Source organism: Melanotaenia boesemani, chromosome 14, assembly GCF_017639745.1.
Source record: "Melanotaenia boesemani isolate fMelBoe1 chromosome 14, fMelBoe1.pri, whole genome shotgun sequence".
In the NCBI taxonomy this organism is placed as follows: Eukaryota; Metazoa; Chordata; class Actinopteri; order Atheriniformes; family Melanotaeniidae; genus Melanotaenia; species Melanotaenia boesemani.
Genome location: NC_055695.1, coordinates 25612797 through 25633457, shown reverse-complemented (window position 1 = coordinate 25633457; position 20661 = coordinate 25612797). Strand labels below are relative to the sequence as shown.

Here is a 20661-nt window from a genome sequence, read left to right as displayed (position 1 = left end):
TACATATACACTCACACCCACTCACTCAATTAGATTTAGAGTGGAACAAGCACTGCGGTTTTTGATCTCTCAGAGTGTGGGTGAATTTATGATTAAGGGTAATGTTTCAGAGTAAGAGAGTAGTGATTTCCCCCCTCTTTTTCCGTCAACTCGGCTCTACTCAACTCCCAAGACATGCACACTCGTCATCTTCCAAGGAAACACCATCCCAGTCACAGGTTGATAATACAAAAGAAACTCCACCAAGATAGAGCTGCTAGTCACACATCATTGCTTGTCACGTAAAACACTTACCAAATGGAAAGACTTTCCCTCTGTCCCAACAAGCAGAACATACATTTAGGCTGGCAAACTTATGCTATTTCACAGTCTGAGCTTTGTTTTTGTCCCAAAGTCTGTCATTACTTGTCTTCCCTGACGGAGAAGAGTGGGGGGAAAAAGGCAGTTAAAAGTTCCTATAACAACTAAAAGAGACTTCAGCCCTCTTTTTTGAGGTTTTTAGCTGTGTTTGTTTGTGCACAATTAAGTATCTGTGTTTGAATTACATAGCACTAGCTGTGAGAGGAGACTAATGGCAAAAGATTCAGTCATCTTTAAATCAAAACAAGAACAAACAGTACAGCAATAAAACCACACACATGGGCACAAGCATTTTCCTTATGAGGGATTCCTGTGTGATGTCATATTGTAGAGCCAAAGAACGAAAGGTTTTAATATTTAAGGAAAGAACTTTTTCCATATCCTAATGATTCATGTGTTTGTTCCTACTATGAGGATTTTTGAGATGGAAGCAAATTTATGTTCAACGTTCCGTCTTCTCAGTTTGTAGAAGCCAAGCTAAATAAAAACCAATGACTGATGAGGTAAAAAGAGGCAAAAGCTACAGCTTTTGGAAACAAGCAGCTTATTAAAAAATAAGACAGAGAAATGGAAGAACAACAACAGATAAAATATGACTAACATACTGAATAATCCATGAGGCAACAATACCAGGCACACAGGCTGAGGCAGTTTGTTTTGTCTGACCCAGAGGATTGATATTATATCAACCATAAGCCTGTAACAGCCAATAGATTTTGAGGAAGCACATTTAAGGCATCTCAATGCAGCCTTTAAAGATCAGATGCTGTAGTGGCCTTCGAGTGAAATATGCTTGTGTTTCTTACCTAAGTAGGGTATGCAAGAGACCATGCTCTGACTACTAATGAAGTCTCTTAGACGCTTATAGTTGTCTTCTTTGGACATCAGGTAGTCGAGTCGATCAAACGTTGCTTTGTCCTTCCGACTTAGTAACTATGAGGGAAACCAAGAAGGTAAAATGGAGAGAAACAGAAAGAGGGGATGAAGCAGCTGAAACAGGCTAGCAATGCATCAGGGTTAGCAGAAATACAAAAAAAAAAAAAATCGGCTTTACAATTAAACCTAATTGATGTTGCTTCCCTTATTTCATCTACAGCTAGTGCAGTGTCCATTGCAATCCAATAAATGGTGTGCATGCATGTGTGTCGCAGAGCAAATATAAAATGTGTGAAATGAGCCAGAGGAGCAGCACTAATGCTATGAGAGGCAGGTACTAATAGACGCGAGTTCTGAATCAAGTTACAGTGAAAGTTGTTCTTGTTATATGCTGTTTTGTGGAGCAGAATTTAAACTACACAGTGCAGGTTGTCCCATTCAAACGGTATACACATAATATTTTGTGGAAATGTGTGTTTTAAGAAATTACCGATGAACTTTGTATGTATGAATTTTGTAATGCATAAATGAAAAAAATCCAGAGAAAAATGTATTTACAGCAGTGCTTCTAAACTTGTTTTTAACATCAAATGGGACGTCCTGTTTATATTCTCTAAAGAAAAAATAAGTTTAATAATTTAATTTTTTGCCTGTGTTTCTTTGTGCACAATTAAGTATCTGTGTTTTCTGTGATTTCCACCAACATGAATTATTTTGGCACACACACACTTCAGGCTTTTAGACAGAAACAAGGAGTTTGTGTTCCTGTCTAGATGCATGTTGTGCAAATGCTGAGGGAAGATTTAACTGATGCTTCTGTAAAAATGAATGCGATGATGTGTAGTAGTCATTTTTGGACAAGAGAATTAGGAGCTCATATTTTATTAAGTCAGAGCTAGGATATAGAAGCCAGCAAAATCACATTAAATTTATAGCTGTTAGTTTTTTACTCCATATAGCTGCTGTACAGTTTGTCTCCATCAGCATCAGGCTGTCCGAGCGTGCATATTGTGTGGTAACCATTTACCAGTTATTTACTGCACCAGCTTTAAAATGACCCCCTCAAGCATTACAGCACTGTGAAAACAATGTTAACAACAGGTGCTTATCCGCCAACTGGGACTGCTCTCAATTCTTCACTGGTTCCTATCTCATGCCAAATTCATTTCTCTCTGAGGGGCAAGATTTTGTCTGATCTTTGTTCTTTCCTGATCTCCTCGATTCTCATCAGGCTCATAATAATGCAGGGTAGATCAATATTTCTTATTGTTAAACTCATTTTAGCTTTGCTGCTCTCCTTTTCCGACTGCTTAACTGTTCTTTAAATTGTACAAAAGATTGATACTAAAAAGGCTCTAAATATGACTGTAGCACATACATAAATGTTCTTACAATTAAAGTCACTAGGTCTAACCTAACCCTAAGACATTTCTACCATCGTTATGTAAGCTCTACGTCTTCAGAGAGAACACAGACTGGTTGTCATCCACTTGTTAGTAAAATGGACACTGGTCCCAAACTGAACGCATCATGTCTGTATCAGGTGCTGCTGAGTTTTACACTGAAGCACTAAAGACAAATGTGAGAAAGAGAATATGGCCAAGAAATAGTGCACACTTGTCGTGTAATTAAATTGTGTGAATTTAGGAAGTCGTGAATGTACTAAATTTTTCCTTCAGTTATGTCATTCACTGTATTATCTCACTTGTGTTGGCTTTATTAGCCTTTGGTTGTGTGTCCAGTGTTTTCGGGCCTTAATGATAGCACTCTACTAATATAACACATTTGCATGAAAAGCAGTGTAAGAATACTTACCGCCCATGTTTTGGTAAGCCTGAAGATGGGCGCACTCTGTAATCCTGACACCACAGCCATGACAGCATGGAGGTTGTTCATGTCACACAGTTTCTATGAAATGTTTAAGTGCATCACGCATATATTTAGTTTATACAACCAACGTTCATGGGAAATGGAAAAAAACTGTATTGAGCTTAGACGTGTACCTTGGCAGTGCGAATGTACAGACTCAGCACCTCAGCTCTGATCTTCAGGGTTTGTGCATGAAGGATCTCTCGTACCACCCAGAAACTTGTCTAGAAAAACATGCAAAAGCAAGGATTACAGCAGCACGAGAAACTCACACTTGCCAAAAACAGACTTAAGATACAATCAAGCATAATATCCAAGGCACAATGAGGAATCCAGGTGTGTTAAAATAGGAATTAGGAGTTCTGCATCTCCAGATCTCTAGACTTTGAGTCAAGAGCCAAAAAGTGAAGAGTAAGGATGACTGACTTCAGCTCTAAGTGTGCAAAGCACACTGTTAGGAGTAATGCTCCATTAGTCAGTCAGAAATTAGCACTTGATGAAAAACAAGACCTTAAGTTGATAATCTGCCTAATTGTAGCTGGTAGATTTGCACTATAACTTCAATATGTCAACAGAAAAAGGAGGAGGAAGACATCGAATACACGTGTGTGTATTCAGAAGGCTTGGCCAGACTGTGAGTGATGTCGGAAATGTGTCTCTTTAGGGAGATCGCTGGCAGGACGAGTTTCTGGTTAGACATACACATTCAGACAAGTCAGTGAATCAATCAATCAGTGTTTGAGCTCTTGGGATGGAGGGAATGGAAAGAAAGGAAAAAGAAGAGTAAGGGAAGAGAGGAGGGAATGGGAAGGGAAGTTAGATTCAATGCTCCAGGGCTCTAAGGGCTTTCAAAGCCCACAGCTGTCTGCACATTGTGTTCTGATAAGACATGCAGTCGGACCATCTCTGTGTCCCATTCTAGATCTCTTCATCTGCACGTCTCTCCCTCGTTTTCCATCACCTTTAATAACAAACTTTGACTAAAAGATGAATAGTCATTGAAGTCATGGACCGTAATGTGTTCTCTTTGTAAAAGTCCATTTGCATGTTTGTATCAGTTTCTACATGTTTTCCAACATCCTTAATGTGTGAAGCCTAACCTATCTGTCTTTGTCTGCTTTTTCCTGGAAACTGTCCCAATACTTGTTTTCGTTTCTGGGTAGAGGTGAAGAACTGGGGAGTGAGGAGGTAAAATTCATCCAGCTACTCTTTCTCTCACTCCCCGTCGTCTCTTATAAACAGGATGGGCACGTCAAACGAAGTCCAATCCATGAGACAGTGTATCCACAGAAAACAGAGACATATGTTTTTAATTCTTCACCATTTCACATGAAGTTGAATGCAGAGAGTAGGACAATAATGAAAACTGAGAGGAGAAGCAAAGATGGTGGACCCAGATTTTAATTGACTTCTACTTTAATCTTCTGAGTTAAGAGTACAAACCTGTGAGGGAGTAGATCACACTACCTTCGGCCTCTACTGAACAGTAGATGAGGCTTTCTAGTAACTAACATTTAATTCTAGTGAGGGGGTGAAACATGTTTCAGCTTCTCTTAGTTTCCTCTGAGGTCCAACTCGATATCTGAGGTCACCCTGGACTAAGAATCTCTGTAAAATTACTGAACCTATGCACTTCATTACAGAGTATGTGCCTTATACTACCTTAGTATCCAAAACTGCACAGAGATGAGATCTTTCACAAAGTGCTCCTCATACAGTAGATACATTCACCAATGTGTATGTGTCCCTGAATGAGAAGCCTATTCAGAGAGGGGGCCATCTTCCTCCCCCCCACCGTACAGTAGGATGATGTCTTTGTGTCAGTGTTTATGAGCGTACTGAAGCCTCCAGATGGAGCTACAAGTTCCCAGTGATTCAATAACCATAAATTAACAGAACAGGATAAATTACAACACAAGCTGCGCATCAACCAGTTTAATGACCTGAGGGGAGGAAGGAAGAGATGGGAATTTAGATCTGCACTATAAACTGATGTCAGCATCTGATCCCTGATGTGCTGACACTTATTTAATAGTTGATCAAATCTAAAGATTGAACATATATATTAAAATTATAGCATTTATTCTGTAATATGCTTGGGTAAAAGCAATGTTGTTCCAAAACTATGTCATATCACTATGTGTTAAATAGACCAGTCAATTATTTTCTGCTTCACTGGATCCTAAAGCAAGGCAGCAACAAACCCACGTATAAGGCTTGAGCTCATTCAGAGGGGCTTTCTGGGGCCTTTTATCCAGCTCATTTTCCTTGGCTCACAGTTGCTGAATGAGTGCAGCAAAACTTCTTGAATCACTATTTGGGATCTGCGCTACATGGAGAAGTTTCCACAGCAACAACATTCTTGTTAGATTATCTCATATTCATATTGAAGGGCAGTAAAATGGGTCTCAGAGAAGGTTGGCAGAAACACTGGAAGCAGATTAAAGGGCATGGCTGCCCCTTGAATCATTACCCACAACTTCTTGTTGATATCATCACAGGGCACTGAAAGAGTGCATAATATAGTCCTACATAAGCACGTTAAAAAGTTTATGAATGCCTGAAACAAAGAACTAAGGACATTAAACTGGCTTTTCTCAAACATGCATTACCTAGGGGGTTACTTATAATATATCTAACAATTTCATGAGCAAGACAGGGACGCGGAGATCATTAAGAGCTGCCATGAAAAACACAGCTTCAAAAACGACCATCTCTGGGGGTGCTGGTGTGATGATTTGGCAGTGGAAGGTGGAAGATGGAAGCAGAGCTGTCATCTCTTCATACCTCAAAGACTAAGGCTCATAAATCCATAAGAAGACAGGAGGTGCAGTTTTCCTCTTTTTGTTTTTTCTTTTTTTTTTATTTGTAACGAGCTGTTAGTGAAAACGGTCTCACCTGATTGAATCTGCGGGTGAAGGCCACAACATTTGGAGCGGAGCTATGCTTTTCCTTCTTGTTCCAGCCACAGCTCGACAGCTCCTGAAAACATAAAAATAAGGAAAAAACTTAAGATTATGCACTGAACCACGGGGCATTTTGTGTACACCCGAATTTTACTAATGTATTTAGCAGTCTAACTGGAGGTCACTCTGTAGGAAATGGAAAGGAGGATATGGTTGGAGAGAAAAGCAGATGAGGAGAAAGAAAAAGAAGTTGGAGACTAGATCCAGTCAAAGCCTCTGACAGATTAATGAATGACTGCAAAAACAAACTGGTTAAGTTATGCAGGAGCACGTTCATTTTCAGTACAGAGCCGAGTAGTGTTCCCCGACAGAGACTTTGTTAAATCCACAGTAAGCTGAGGAATAAATGCCAGCTGCACAACTGGCAACTGTGGTGGTGTTAACACAATGTTAATGAGATATTTCAAAAGGGGAAAAGAATAAATATAAAAGCAAACGTCAAAACTGTAAAAAAAATTCAAAGTTTTGGATGCAGTGGGTGCATGAAAATGTCAGAGCACACTGAAATTAAACCTTTTTAATCTTCTAACTATCAAATGTTACAAGTTTGTCACCAAATACCACAGGGATGTGTTTAAAAGAGACAAAAAAAAGCCCCAAATCATCACATTTGAGAAGCCATGTGCTGTTTTTAACATCATGATTGTCATAAACTGAGTGTTAAAATCTAGTAACTGAATCTTATCTGCATTAATGCTGCTCCTACAAAGTAGTAACAGCTGTGCAAGCAGCAGCAGCACAGACACCAATCTCAGAAAACTTCATTAAAAGGAAGATAGCGAAGTTGAAAATTACAACACCACAGACACAAACAGTTGTTTCATTGTGAGCATCGGGCTGGACTTCAGCTGCTGTCCTTAGCAATGGGGTAAAGACGGAGACCACACAGACATTGCCAGGGGGAACCCAGTCCCTCTTTTGGCCCCCGCAGGCTGTCCAGAGGCCAGGAACACTGACATAACAGTAGGAAAAATGTTGTGCAGGCCCTCCTCCTGAACCCTGCCAGCCCGGCTGTCTTGAGCTGCAATCTGAACAGCTGAATCAGGCTCTTCTACTCTGCAACCCCTTTGAGGCAGTGTGACCATTTGGAAGCCTCCATATAACTGCCCTCAGCTCCATGTCTTTTTGCAAGGAAAGGTTGTGTTCATTCAATGGTGAGTCTCTGAGGCGAAGGAGGGGGACAAAGAAGCAACATATCAAATACAGATGTTAAAAGCAGACCTTCATGCATGGGCGAGGTGATGCCTTGAGTCTGTTTCCTGAGAAAGGATGAGGATACAAAAAAAGAAAGAGTTCAGTGGAGCAGGGATAAAGGAGACTATAAAACGAAACACTGGAAAACCAAAATGTATCTTCCCACAAGGTTTACTAGCCTGTGTGAAGCCTTACACGTGTTTAGTCAAAACTGAACCAGAGTGGAGGACACTTTAACCCATTTCACCACTAATTATTTAACATCTGTCCTTTTTAAATAAGTGCTTCCGTTCATCCGGACTTCATGTCAATCATTCTTCTTTCCCTTTTGGGTAACTTTGGTGATGATTCCTAAAACAAGGACGTTCCTTATTTTGTGGGAGGTTGGTGCATATGTGTCCTTCATTGCTCAGACATCCACTTTGCCACCCAGGTGGGCCGACGCCCAGGAAGAAGCTCACAGAAAAACTCACACGTCCTTCTTCCACCTAGACCACAACATGTCAACAACCTAAAATCAACTTTCAACACTGGACCACCGGGACATGTCTTCTAATATTTCCCAGCCATCCACTTAGGCTGCAAGTCAAAATAATACGAGCTTAATTTTTAGTTTTCCCCATTTGGTGTGTTATTATAAAATCTAATCATCTAGTGTACTTAAAAAGCAAGAAACAGATCAAAAGCTTTTCTAGAGCTTTTAGTGTTAAATTTTCTTTTCTAGGTTTTGCCTTTATGGCTTTTTCATAAAGGTTTGGGCAAATTAATAAATAAATAAATAACTTTGACTATAGCTGAGTGTTTAGGGAAAGACTTTGACAAGGTTGTTCTGGTACGGAAAAGCTTTTAAAAGCTGCACTAAAAGGATGCTAAAAAAAAAAAAGAAGAAGAAAAGAAGGCTTGTCATTGCAGTATGGCCCTGTGGGGCACAGAGAAGCCGGCTACCCATGCTCTTGGGGAAGGATAATTAATATAAAAGCTGTCAAAGAAAACGGGGGCCACTTTTGCCTGTGCATTTTAAGTGACCTGCAAGCCACAATTACCTATAAATGAAAACTAATGAGATAGAAAAATTCTTAAGCATCCAAACAACAAACACTGACTGGGAAAAAAAAGCATCTAAAAACATCTGGAATCTTTGCCTAAGAATTAACATCTTTTCAATCTGCTATTGTTTGAAACAAAGTAAATACTGCAATTTACAGGTACATCATATACACAAGCAACACAGAGATACAAGTAAAATAACCAGCTGCAGATATGCCACAAAATACGGTGAGCTCATGTGAGATACCACATGAATTCCCTTTGTTTTCTGTCTACGCTGTTAATGGAAAACTGCACTGGGATCCCAGGGAACATAATTTATAGGCTGTATGCCAAGACAGGAAGCACTGATAAAGATGAAAGGATGGAAAAAAAAAAGAAGATGACCAGGGGAAGGAGTGAGCCTAAGACGGGGAAAAAAATTTTTTTTACCGAAACAAGAGTATATTGCAGAGAAAGGAGGATGACAGGAAGGCCTGAGATGGAAAATCATGTCTGATTGCTGATAAGTGCTTTAGGATACAGCAGCACTGAAGAACCAGAGTAAAATTAAACCAAATGTATGTAGTCACAGAGCTACAGATTAGCCTGCCTGCTGCAAATCTGGATCAACATACACACAGAACACATGAGAACAGAGAAAATAAAGACCCATAAAAAATACATTTGGTCTTAAGACAGGTCTGAAGCAAGCAGCAGCCACCATTACCATTCCCTTGAAAACAATGGAAAGAATTACTTTTCCATGAATACACACATTTATGTGCTTTTTACTGCATGTACTTCATGTTCAGTGAAGCCAAGGCACACATGTATATAAGGTGATATTAGCACACTTACAAAAGGTGATGCACTTAAAAGGAAGCATTAAATATAATGAGGAAAATCCAGTAATGGTGGTGGAATAAATCAGTTCTGACTATGGAAAACTTGTCACTGTGTTTTTTGACTCTACGGCCAAAGCATTATTTTCATTGGTGTTCGTGATGAATGTTTCCTGACCATCATGTTGACAGGCTGCAGAGGAGGAGGGTTTGCATCTTATGAATGTTGCGTAGCTATTACTGTCCAATCCACGCATTAGGAAATGTGTGCAGTCTGTGAGGGATCTACAGGTTGCTGTATGTAACTTCAAGAAACAAATAAGCTCAGGAAAACGAAACGTCAGCTGCCTTCATCTACAACTCACCAGCATCTCCTTGGCTTACATGTGACCTTTAACATGTTCTGAGGTCCGCTCTGGGTGCTCACGCACTTCAGGACCCAACATACTTTTCAGAGTATGTAAAATGCAAGACGACTGCAGTTTCCTGAGAACTGAAGCGGAGCTTTGCCAGCCAAAACCACTTAATCACTCACTTGGCTGTTGTCATGACTGTGTGTTAAAAACAAAAGGCAGCCCTCTACCCCCTGTCTCTTAGCCACTATTTCATAAACATCCAGCTGCAGATCATCAGCTGCATATCTGATTACTAGATTGAAAAAGCAGAGAAGGAAAAAAGGTAGGAAAAGTTCTTTTGTTTCATCACAATTCCTCCACACTTTGCTCTGCTTTCATTTAACACATTTCATATTATTTAACAGCTAATTCTAAGGTATCATAAGCAGCCAAGCAAACACACTCCCAATAAACCGTGCCCATGCTCCAACACACCTGAACTCCCTGCTTTGTAAATTTGGATGAAAGGAAGAGATTTCCCTTAAGCTGCTTGCATCCATTCCTCGCCCCCCTCTCTGTGATCTACTAAGACATTTTAATGGCATTTCATTTTACAAACCAACAGCCAAGGAACATAACAGCGACTCATCTGGGGGTTGTAGATTAAACATCGGTCTGCTCTGCAGTATAGATTATTCTACCAACAAAAAAAATATGTATCTTCTGGTGTTTCCATTGATTATTCCTGCCCTTCAGCCTGAGCATAAAACTCTTGACAACGTTTTGCTCAGTCTTGAAAAACAGCTTTTTCCACAGAGCTCAGTCCCAGTCGTGTGTGGCAACTGCCTCTGAGATGTCACTCTTCTGTTATAAAAATCAGGTGTGTTTAGGTTTTGTGTTTGTCTCCTGTGTTACAGCTCTGATCTTTTCTAACTAAATCACTCAAATCCCTTTCTTAGCTCATAAAAAAGAAGAAAAGAAAAAAGGAAAAAACAGAAAAAGCACTGGCCTGTCATTTTTCCACATTAATTCATCTGGCTGTCTGTATGGACCAGAGGGGTTGGGACAAACTTTATCCCAAAACAGTTTGTGGTGCATCTACTCACAATTTACATAAATTTGTTTACTGCTGTCGTGACAGGTCATCTTCTCTTCCTCATTCACAGGGTTTGGCCGTGTTTTTCGGGCTCTTCTCTGTACATCTGCTCAGTATTGGAAAATCTGAGCTCATAACTTCCTTTGTTGTACTGAAATATTGTGTGGAGCAATTTTGCTAGCACAAGCTATAACATCAGATTATGTGTCAAATACGCAAGTTGAGAAAAAAAATTGTTTCTCAGTCTTTGCATTTTACTCCGTTTCTTGCACAGTCTCACACCGTTTATTGAGGTAGTAATGATGTGTTTATGGAGACTGAGAAAGGAAAAATAAAAAGATCTGAAACACAAGCACCAGCAGGCCGAGTTATAGTTTATGATTATTTCAGTTATACCAAGTTCACTCCATTTGGCAATGACTGCATGTTTGGAAGAAAAGATAAAATAAATTAGCTCAAACTGTAAAGAACTCACATTGATGCATTTTACCGTGATAAAAAGCTTGTTTTTTTTTGTTGTTGTTTGTTTGTTTTATTTTAATTCTTCCTGAAAGTAGTCTGCAGTAATAAGCATTTTTGATCCACCCAAATATTTTTGTTACAATGTAAATAATTAAATTAATAACTTGAAACACTCCATTAAAAAATCTGGACATTCACCTCCAAACTGATGGTTGGACTCCCTCAAATCTATTAAACAAAATGAGAGTTACATCATATTGCATCATGGAAATAATCTTTGCCTTTTTCCACTATCTCATTTTACACAACAAAAAAAAAATAAAAATATTTGTTTCACATAAACATGCTTGTAAACCAGAACTCTGCCAAAAAGCTGCCTGTCAGACCTCAGTGAGTCACGTACTATCCACCATGAGTTCATGTTGATTTCATTATTGCAACAAAGCAATCAAAAGAGTTGGAGGGCAAAAATGGGCTGGATGTCAGTCAAAACATGATTACACAACAGGAGGAATCAAGTTATTTAATATTTTCCTATTCTGAGTGGAACAACAGGCATACAAACACACATCTGCTTTTCCCATTATGCATCTATGAGGGCAAGGAAGACAGACAGCCGTGGAAACTCTACCAGCATTAAGTTGTAGTGATATACTACCTCCCCCCCAAGAAAAAGCTTCAGCCTATGCATCTCTTGCTTTTCCAATCCTTCAACTCAATCAATTAGCAAGTTTTCGAAAGGACAAGCTGCAGTGTGACAATGAGTGAAAACTGGAATTGCAGTGAGAGAAGCGTGTCCTCTTGGCATTGTACATATGCAAAAACAGGATTAAGGCCGCACCGCATCACACTGAACTGTGGTCTTCATGCTGCTTTTATAAAACCACAGTGGCCAACCTAAACACAGGTTACCCATGCCTGCTGTCAGGAGAGGCCTCGACAACCCAAAGATGACATTGCAGCAGCTCTCACCAGGCGAACACAACAGATGACAAAAGCAGACAAGACGTAGATATTCTTCTATTTTTCTAACTGTACTATGTACCTCTGTGTAGAAACTAATCAAGACACCATTTCAAATCTGTTTAAGATTTTTACAACTGTTATCTCATAAAGGGTTTGAGTGAAAACATTTTTTAAACAAATTTCACATATTCATCTGCATTCTTTTGTTTTAATGCTCACTGCACTTAAGCTGGAATTGGTTCAAGTTTATTTAAACCCGATAACCCATGTTTCTCAGCATGAGCTGAACATCCCAAGGAGTGTTTTGTGATGTCAGGAATGCTCATCTGTCTCAGAGCCCCATAAATGTTAAGTGGGGTTGAAGTCAGACGACCGTGGAAGGAAGGCTATATGACAGACAACACCTCTTGCTCTTCTGAGCGTTTGGGTTCATTATCCTGCTGCAGTATAAATCCTTCTCTACAAAGGTGCAAACCATGTCTCTGAGGATCAGAGTTCCAGTTTTCCATGGTTGATTCAGTCCATGTGTCCATTTCAGAGTGAAGAGTGGCAAGACAGCCTCAGTTTACAATGTAACCAGCATCATGGCTCACCACTGATTTGATAACAAGCATTAATGTTCTCTCTCCTGTCTCCTCACTTCATATACACCCTTGTTTTACAGCTGCAAGTAAGTAAAAGTCAGTAAATCATGCATTTTCTTTATCCCCAAGTGGATGTGAAAAGCTGGTATGTCCTAGGTCAGTGTTTGACCTCATGAGAAATGATTGAGGCACGTTACTTGTCTTTTAAGACTACCAGACAGCCTTCCTTTGGCATTATTTATGCCGACTGGGGTGATGAAGCTTTTTTCCCTCTACCTAAAGGCCTGATGTTTAATCTGATGATGGTGAAATTACTATTGTGCTTTTAATGTCATGCAGTACTTCCTTAGAAATGCCTGATCAAACCACTTTTAGATGCCAAGAAAAGCCCTTGTTGCACAGAAAAACTGTGCGACTTTTGACATTCTTGTGACTTCTTGTGCACCTTTTTCCAATTGAAAGTCTGATGCAAAGCCATCAGAAAAACAAGAACGGTAAAGTTCATTCACTTTAATGAGTCAGCCAAATTCAACTGAATGTCATCTTAAATTATACAGCTCAAGGAAATTGGGCTTTTTTGCAGAAAATGAGACAACATGGCCAAAGCCACAAGTTTACTGAGATTTGATTGCTGATGATGAAACGGAGCAGAATCTTAAATATTTATTCTTCCTTTGTCGTCTGGCAAAGCATCTACATCTTCTTAGTGTACTATTTCCAGGTTTAAATGAAGATAGAGCAGATTTTCAATATTGGACAACATTGGATTTAACTGTTTTATTCCACTAATTTCTCTTGGTAGTAAAAAAACAAGCAAACAAAAAAAAAATGTATAACATTGTAGGCAGCAGTGGTGAACTTAATGGGTCCATTTGCTTTTTCACACTCAATAAGGATTCCACGTTATGCTGTCAACCATGCAAAACTCAAATGGTGACTCACCTCTGGCTGGATGGCTTTAAACACAGGAGCATCCATGAGTGTGATCTGGCCCTGAGGGAGACCAAACAACACCTTGTTACACTTGTTTTGCTCATAACGAATCAATCCATCTATTTTTTATACAGCTTAGTCTAATTCAGGGATTGAGGGGAAGCTGGAGTCAATCCTAGTAAATAGCAGGTAGACATCCAAGACCTGCAGGATAGTGTGCCTTGAGAACAAGGGTTGGGAATCACTGTTCTAATCCATCCAATCTGTTCCAAACACTGTGGCTAAGTCAACTGTCACAGCTTTAAATATATGCTACAAACAAACTTAATTTAATTAAACTACATGGATGCTATTTTTAATGAAGCAGTGTATTTCTGACAACCCATCACAGTCAAGAACTGGTAGCACTCTTAAAAGCCTTCATATACTAGTGACAGAAGTTTAAAGGAAAATAAGATACACAGTGCCCTCTTGTGGTTGAATTGGGGAGAACGAGAATAAAGAAAGAATTTTAATCAGATTCCATAAATTTGGAAAATATTTTATTCATGGGGAAAGTGGCGGCATGAAATTGAACATAGTCAAACAAGAAAATGACTTTGGGGTTTGTTCAGAGCCCCCAGTGGGAAGTTTTTGCAGAGGCAGCTGAGCATTCTATTAGTGCCTGCTTGGCAGTGCCAGACATCATCAATTATTACTGATCCAAACTCTGACCCCATTTCCTCCCCTATCATTCCATCTCCCGCTGTCTCAAGTCAGCACTTCACTTTTGTGTGTACTGAACACTTTGCTTTTAAAACAGACACAGGTTAATGAGAGAAGAAGAGACAGATTGACATGCAGAAGGCACGGACTTGACTTACTGCATACTCCTCAGGAGTCACCTTCAACACATCGAACACAACAGCATCAAAACTCTTCTTCAGCTCTGAAGATCCCTTATCGCTGAGAGATTCTGAGCTGCTGCTCTTCTAGTAGAAACACACAGAGTTAGGACTAATGGCAGTGTTTAAGTGAACTTATTCACTATAATGTTGTCTGTGATTAGAGTGAAACAAACTGAGCAGCATGGACAGCATGGACATAATGAAAGTGGGTCAGTGTAAGAACTAGGTGTAGCCTCACCTCAGAGATAGTTGCAGCCGTGTTAGTGATGCTTGGTTGGCCATTAGGGAGGTCCATCATTCCCATACCATCTAGCACTAGCACAGGAGACCGCTCATCATCCTCAGCTGCAGCAATGCCTGCCCAGCCCTCTGAACACACACAAAAAGCATGACAGTGAGTAAATTTTACACCACATCCCTATCATTATTAACTTTATCTCTGCAAAAGTGATCCCTCAACTTGTAGCAGCAGCACCACCTACTGGATGAAATAAGTAGATCTGCAAATTCTCTGGTTCAGTTCAATATTACATCCAACGGGCTTGACTGCTAACTCTGCCCCCCAGAAAACAAACAATAGTTAAATTTGTGACACTGTTAAGTTCACTTCATGTCTCAGCAGGCCTGTGGATGCCATATGGAGGCACACTTTCACAGCCTGTCTTTACTACACTTGAAAAAGGACAGGACAGAAGGAGCTTAGCATGAGCATTAAGAAAAGATCCTCTGTGGAGGGAGTTTGTTCTGTTAGCTCCACAGCATTAAACAGCTTACCAAGCCTACTGGCTCCTAATGGCTATGCTGCCCAGTGTAGAGAATTATTGGGCAAATTGTGCTTCTTAGGATCAGTTTTACTGATGAGCTCACTGATAAATCTCTCTGCCAATCCAAACTTCAAACCAGAAAATCTAACACTTTATATGTTGAATTTTCATCCATTTTCAACAGCTACTATATTCTGTTGGGGAAAGGCTCATCATTTCTCAGTTGAATATAATTGAAGGGAAGCTGGAGACCGATTGTTGCTCAGCACCATCTGAGGTCTTTATTGACAAGCAGTCTGTAGATACAGCTGATGGAGCACTGCCTTGTATACTAATCACAACCTTCTCAAATCCATCTTCAGTCAGCAAAGGTTCAACTAGTTCACCCTTAATGATTTCTTTACCTTGGAAAATTCTCTGCATACTTGACAAAAACTCCAAAGACTGACTGAAATAAGCAATATTTCTCTCTCTTTTTTTTTTTTTTTTTTTTTTTTTGTAAATCAGAGAATCAATAAAATGTCAACAATTGCTGAGTTTTATTTGTTTCCTTTCACTAACAGTTTCCTTTTATCAATCAATCTGAAAAACAACAGAGAACGAAGTGACATATTGTTAAAAATCTTTAGTTGGTGAAAATGTTAACCTGGACAAGGTATTGAGTCTGAGCAGAAAACATTGCAAGTGATTGAGAATTAACCATATACTTAAATATTCTCCTCTGCTCAGGAACGATAACACCTCTGAGATTATCCTTTGCCAAGAACACTCTTTGAGGCAGCAATGAAAAAAAGAGCTGCTATGAAGACTGAAGGCTAGCTTCGGCATGTGTGTGGGTGTGTGTGTATGCCTGCCAGTCGCTCTGGCTGGCTTGTGCCTAAACGGGCTGAGCTTTAACAACCATTAGGGGCCGTTTTGATGTTATATTCTGCATAACTAATACCAAACACCACTGCATCATCTAAGCTTCCCTCATATTATTTGACAGCAGTGCATAATTGTACAGGAAGCAATAGCGGCCTTGTGTTTACAACTCTGAGTTATTTATGAAATCCTACACCTGTAATTACCTTACTTCCTGGTTTAATACCTATCACGCCTTATATTTTTTGTCAGTGTTGCATCTGGAAAATTATGTAAAATATCACTTTCATTATCACAGATAAATATATTTTTATCATTCCAGCAGCTACTGTGATTAATGTACCTTGTAGAAGCCTCTTTATGCAAATGGAAAAACTATACTCACACAACTCAAGCTATTATTTTTCTAAACTACCACTAAGCCATTACATTTAAGCCTGTACTCAGTGAGTAAGCCTCAACCTGAGCTACTGTAGGCAACATAAAAATTCCCATTTGCACCTGTAACTGTGCTGTTTCCAACTGCAACCATATCTCAAGGTGATTAAATACGATTAGCATACCACCCTGCAGGCACACAGCATCATCACACTTCCAAAGAACATCCCTGTACAAACAAGGCCATACTCACCAGATACGTGTCAGATGTGCATAGTGCCAGAAGTGAAGTTGCCTATTGTTCAGTTTTTCTCCCTCTTTCTTTCCGTCTATTGAGTCCTGTCTTTCTCCCAGGCTGGCTGCTGCTGCCTGTGTAAAAGTGAAAACAAAAGAAACAGAGAAGGAAGAGACAGAAAAGAAGGCAGTGTGATTATTCTGACCATGAGGAAAACCCAAGCAGCCATATGTAACAAACACGTAAAACATCAAACTCCAATTGCTGATCTGATCCGTATAAGTGATCAACAAAATGACAAGAATAAGAAGCAGAAGGCCGGTGAAGTCAAATATAAAGGAACAGATATGTTTTGTTGTTGCTTATTTAAATTATTTTCATTTTAGTTTGCTCATAATTAACACCCAACTTCAACTCTTGAAATTGCCGCCAGCTTCATTCTTTAATTGCAAATCCTCCCTGAGCTTCTATCCTTCCATGGCATGACATGATTCTTATCAGTCAGTAGGTGTCTCACTACTCTGCAGGATAACAGTGGATGTGATGAACCGAAGGCAAAGTGTGCATGCTGGGAGACTGAGGTTGGCTTTAGTCGTCATGCTGCAGCTGAGGTCTCCTCCAGTTTGTAATCATGCTGGAAAGGAGTACAAAGCTCACAAGCATAACAAACAGAAGATAAAGATTTCCACTAACCAAAGTCAACATTGCGTCTTTGCTGGAAAAAAATAAATACACAATGGCACTCCGTGGAAATTTTAACTACTTTAAACAACAAAGTCCACAGCTCAGAAATCACACTGCATGTCTATACATATAAATATAGCAGAGATCATGTTCATATCCTCACTGTGTATAACAAGAAACCTGTTAGTGCCTTGTTAAGCATCTGGTTTCTGCTAATCTACTCTCAATCACTTCAGTTGTGTGCCAGTCTTTATCTCAACACTCCACGCAAGCTCATATCTAACTTTACAGTTCCTTACAAAGTATACATCTCCAGCTATGCCTTTTCCAAAACAGGGTCATTGCCGTCCTTATGCAGCTGAAACTATCCCACGCTAATCATCCAAGAGTCCCTTTCTTATAACACCTATGTAGCAACAGGGTATCAGTTTGTGTTTGGGAAAAGCTGGGAATAACAAGAAAGCTGGCAGTGTTTTGGAGAATAAGACAAGGATAAGACTTCAAGAGGACATGAAGGGGATTAGAGTAGGAAGCTGAGAATAATAGAGGAAGAGTGACAGAAAGTAGAACAACTCATGTTGGAGCTTGTAGGAGGGGATGTGTCGTTACACTAAAAGTGACTCATTACATTGCATGGCAGGTGCTGTGAAACAGGCAGCTCTGGATCAACCATCTCTCCCTTCCTCTATTCACGTCCCCAGACTAGCTTTTAACAAGCACATACTGCAGTTCACACATACACATACACACACCCACACAAGCACGCGTGCACACACACAAAAGGCACTAACTGCCTATCAGGCCTTGTCACTGAGAGGCACAATGTGTATAAGCGAGCGTTTCTGTGAGTCGGTATGCACATACCAGCATATTTGTGTATGCAACACACTAACCATGCTGCACAGGCCCTTTGCATTCCAGTCTCTAGTGGCCCTGAAAGCAGGTCTTCACCACCTCCAACTGGCATGTAATCTGTCCTCCTTACACTTCTTTGTCTGTCCTTAAATTCTTCACCTTAACCTCATTTTACAGCAGAAATAATTGTCCACAAATGGAAGCCTGTTAAATATTCGTAAAGATCGTATTTTTTTTTATTTTATTTGAGTGCTTATGACAGTTTGTAGCAGCGTTGGGAGAATAAAAGTAGTTTAAGCTGCAATGACAATTTCATCTTTTTTAAATTAGTCAACTATCAATCAATCATTTAAGTAATTTATTATGTTCAAAAGTAAAGGAAATAACATCTGAATCCTACAGTGTTAATCCTTTTCAATAAGTCTTTCCATTTGAAAAAAACAAACAAAACAAACAAAAAGCATGCAACAGCAGCCTTTTTTTTCATGGAACTGTTTTGCTCCAAGATTAACACGCCATTTTAATAATTTATTAATATATGGTAGTCATAACAAAACTGTCGGCCTGCTTTCCAGATGGTCCAGTACAACAGAAACATCACATAAACTGGCTTTAACAGACAATGTGCACCACAACGCTCAAGGCGTATTTCCATATATATTTATTTGCTACTTTATTTTCAACCCAACAGTAGGTGCACGCAATCACAGGCCCACACATAAACATGATGCATCCCTTACTGTGTTGTTGTGCGGGCTTAATACCAATAGCCACATTTATGTTTTCACAGTCTTACTGCTGGTGCTTTGTCCAGTTGTTATTCAATTTTTTTAGGTGTTCCTGGTGGTTGTTATGTTTTCTTACAGATGCTACTGAGTTTCTCTACAGGTGTAGCAGCTGTTTTTTTCTGTGTTGATTGTACTGTTGTTGCGCTTGCATTTTGTATCCGTCTGCCTTTCCCCACTCTCTTCTTCTCTTGTTTCCCCCTTATCAGGTTCAGCATTAACTGTAACTTAGAAAAATCCAAATCAGTCAAGTATCAAGGGGAGCCTTATACCCTCCATTAAGCCCCCATTGGCAAAGCAATGTTGTTCAGTCAGGCAGCCAGGCCATCTTTCATGTGTCATGATGCTGGACAAGATGACTAAAAAAAACTGCATTGGTATGTTCTTAATTTGTGCTTATCTTGCTTGAACTGTTTGATTAGGACATATTTCTAGCTGCTTGACTGTAAATAAAAGATCATAACATGAGACTTATTTAGCATTCAGCACCAACAGGCCAGTTTTGACAACTCTGCCAGTCACAGCCTGCAGCACTACACTGAAAACCTAACAGCTCTGCAAGCCTCCGTCTGAATGTGCCCCCACATCGCAGCAAGACTCAGATCTCTTCTTTCTGAAAAGTGTGCATGTAGTCATTTCAACAGAATGTGCTTCTTTTACTTCTTTACTGTGTCACAGTATAATGAGCGTGCTTTCAGTTATGCTTGACAGAGGAAGCTTGATGCATTTGAAAAGCATGCCGCAAATGCACCAAAGTCAGGGAGTCAAAGTGGGTCAGTGTGTTGAGCTGAGCGTTGAGGGATGTGACAGCCCATTAGGCTATGTCCTCATGTTCTTCTCTTTAGCACACACAGTTCATTCACTCAGTTAAAGTCAAATCTGTCTTCCAGGCAAATTATCTTTCCACTATACAGTATGGTAATAGGCCTCATGCCTTGTGAAAAGAAGACATTTTGGAACAAACATATAAATGAATTAAGGAAAAAAGGAAAAACAAAAAACAAAACTCATTTAGCATCCTGCATCTGCACAAAACTACAATGAGAGGTGTTATTTTTAAATCTAGCTCCATCTTTTGTGAGATTTGTTAATAACCAGAGAGTTAGTTTGTGGTGTTCCAGTAATGCAATACCATCAAAAACTGGATTGAGATTCTCACTTTCCCTGGGCTCTCATTAAGCTTCCAGGGGGAAAGGCTATTGATCTGGAACAAAGAAGGGTTGGGCTGATCTCACACCCAGTCTCTAATAACCTGCATGTACACACAGTAAGAGCTGTGTGTCACAGCGGTTCGATATATACTGATTTCACTCAGCAGGTTAGCTGTTCGAGCTGGGGTTGGTGGCATTGCCTGCGGAGAGACAGTTGTGTGTATCTGCATGTGCACATTGTCGAGGGAGCATGACCAACAGCCTCTTCACACCAATACTTAACATGCCGCTGATGTTCAGATCCCTTCTGAAGGTCAACCAGGGGATAGCAGCAGCTCCGTGTAGTTTGGACAAGCTGGGCTAGAGAAGAGGAAATGTTTTCACAAGCATATGTGCAGAGAGGGAACTCTGACAGCCAAACCAACACAACTCAAACATAAACAAGATCATCTGGATCTAAAACTTTTAACAGCAGTTTTTGCCTTAATTTTCACAGACGGGATAGCTTTATATTTTAAAGTGATCCAAAGGTTTGCCCTAAATTGC

The 20661-nt window shown here is 39.8% G+C and overlaps 1 protein-coding gene across 3 annotated transcripts in view; it reads right to left on the bottom strand.

The window, feature by feature from the left end:
* The window catches only part of ralgps2 (Ral GEF with PH domain and SH3 binding motif 2), a 63455-nt gene that overhangs the window by 26666 nt on the left and 16128 nt on the right, over positions 1–20661 (bottom strand). For 2 of the 3 annotated variants that reach the window (XM_042005908.1, XM_042005911.1), the window contains exons 2-9: positions 16659–16774; positions 14638–14768; positions 14376–14483; positions 13522–13572; positions 6004–6087; positions 3240–3329; positions 3052–3144; positions 1167–1293 (exon numbers count right to left, since the gene is read on the bottom strand). In XM_042005908.1, coding sequence (XP_041861842.1) covers positions 1167–1293; positions 3052–3144; positions 3240–3329; positions 6004–6087; positions 13522–13572; positions 14376–14483; positions 14638–14703 — 619 coding nt within the window. In that variant the 5' untranslated portion in view covers positions 14704–14768; positions 16659–16774. The remainder of the gene's footprint in view (positions 1–1166; positions 1294–3051; positions 3145–3239; positions 3330–6003; positions 6088–13521; positions 13573–14375; positions 14484–14637; positions 14769–16658; positions 16775–20661) is intronic. The other variant, XM_042005910.1, reaches the window with a different exon arrangement.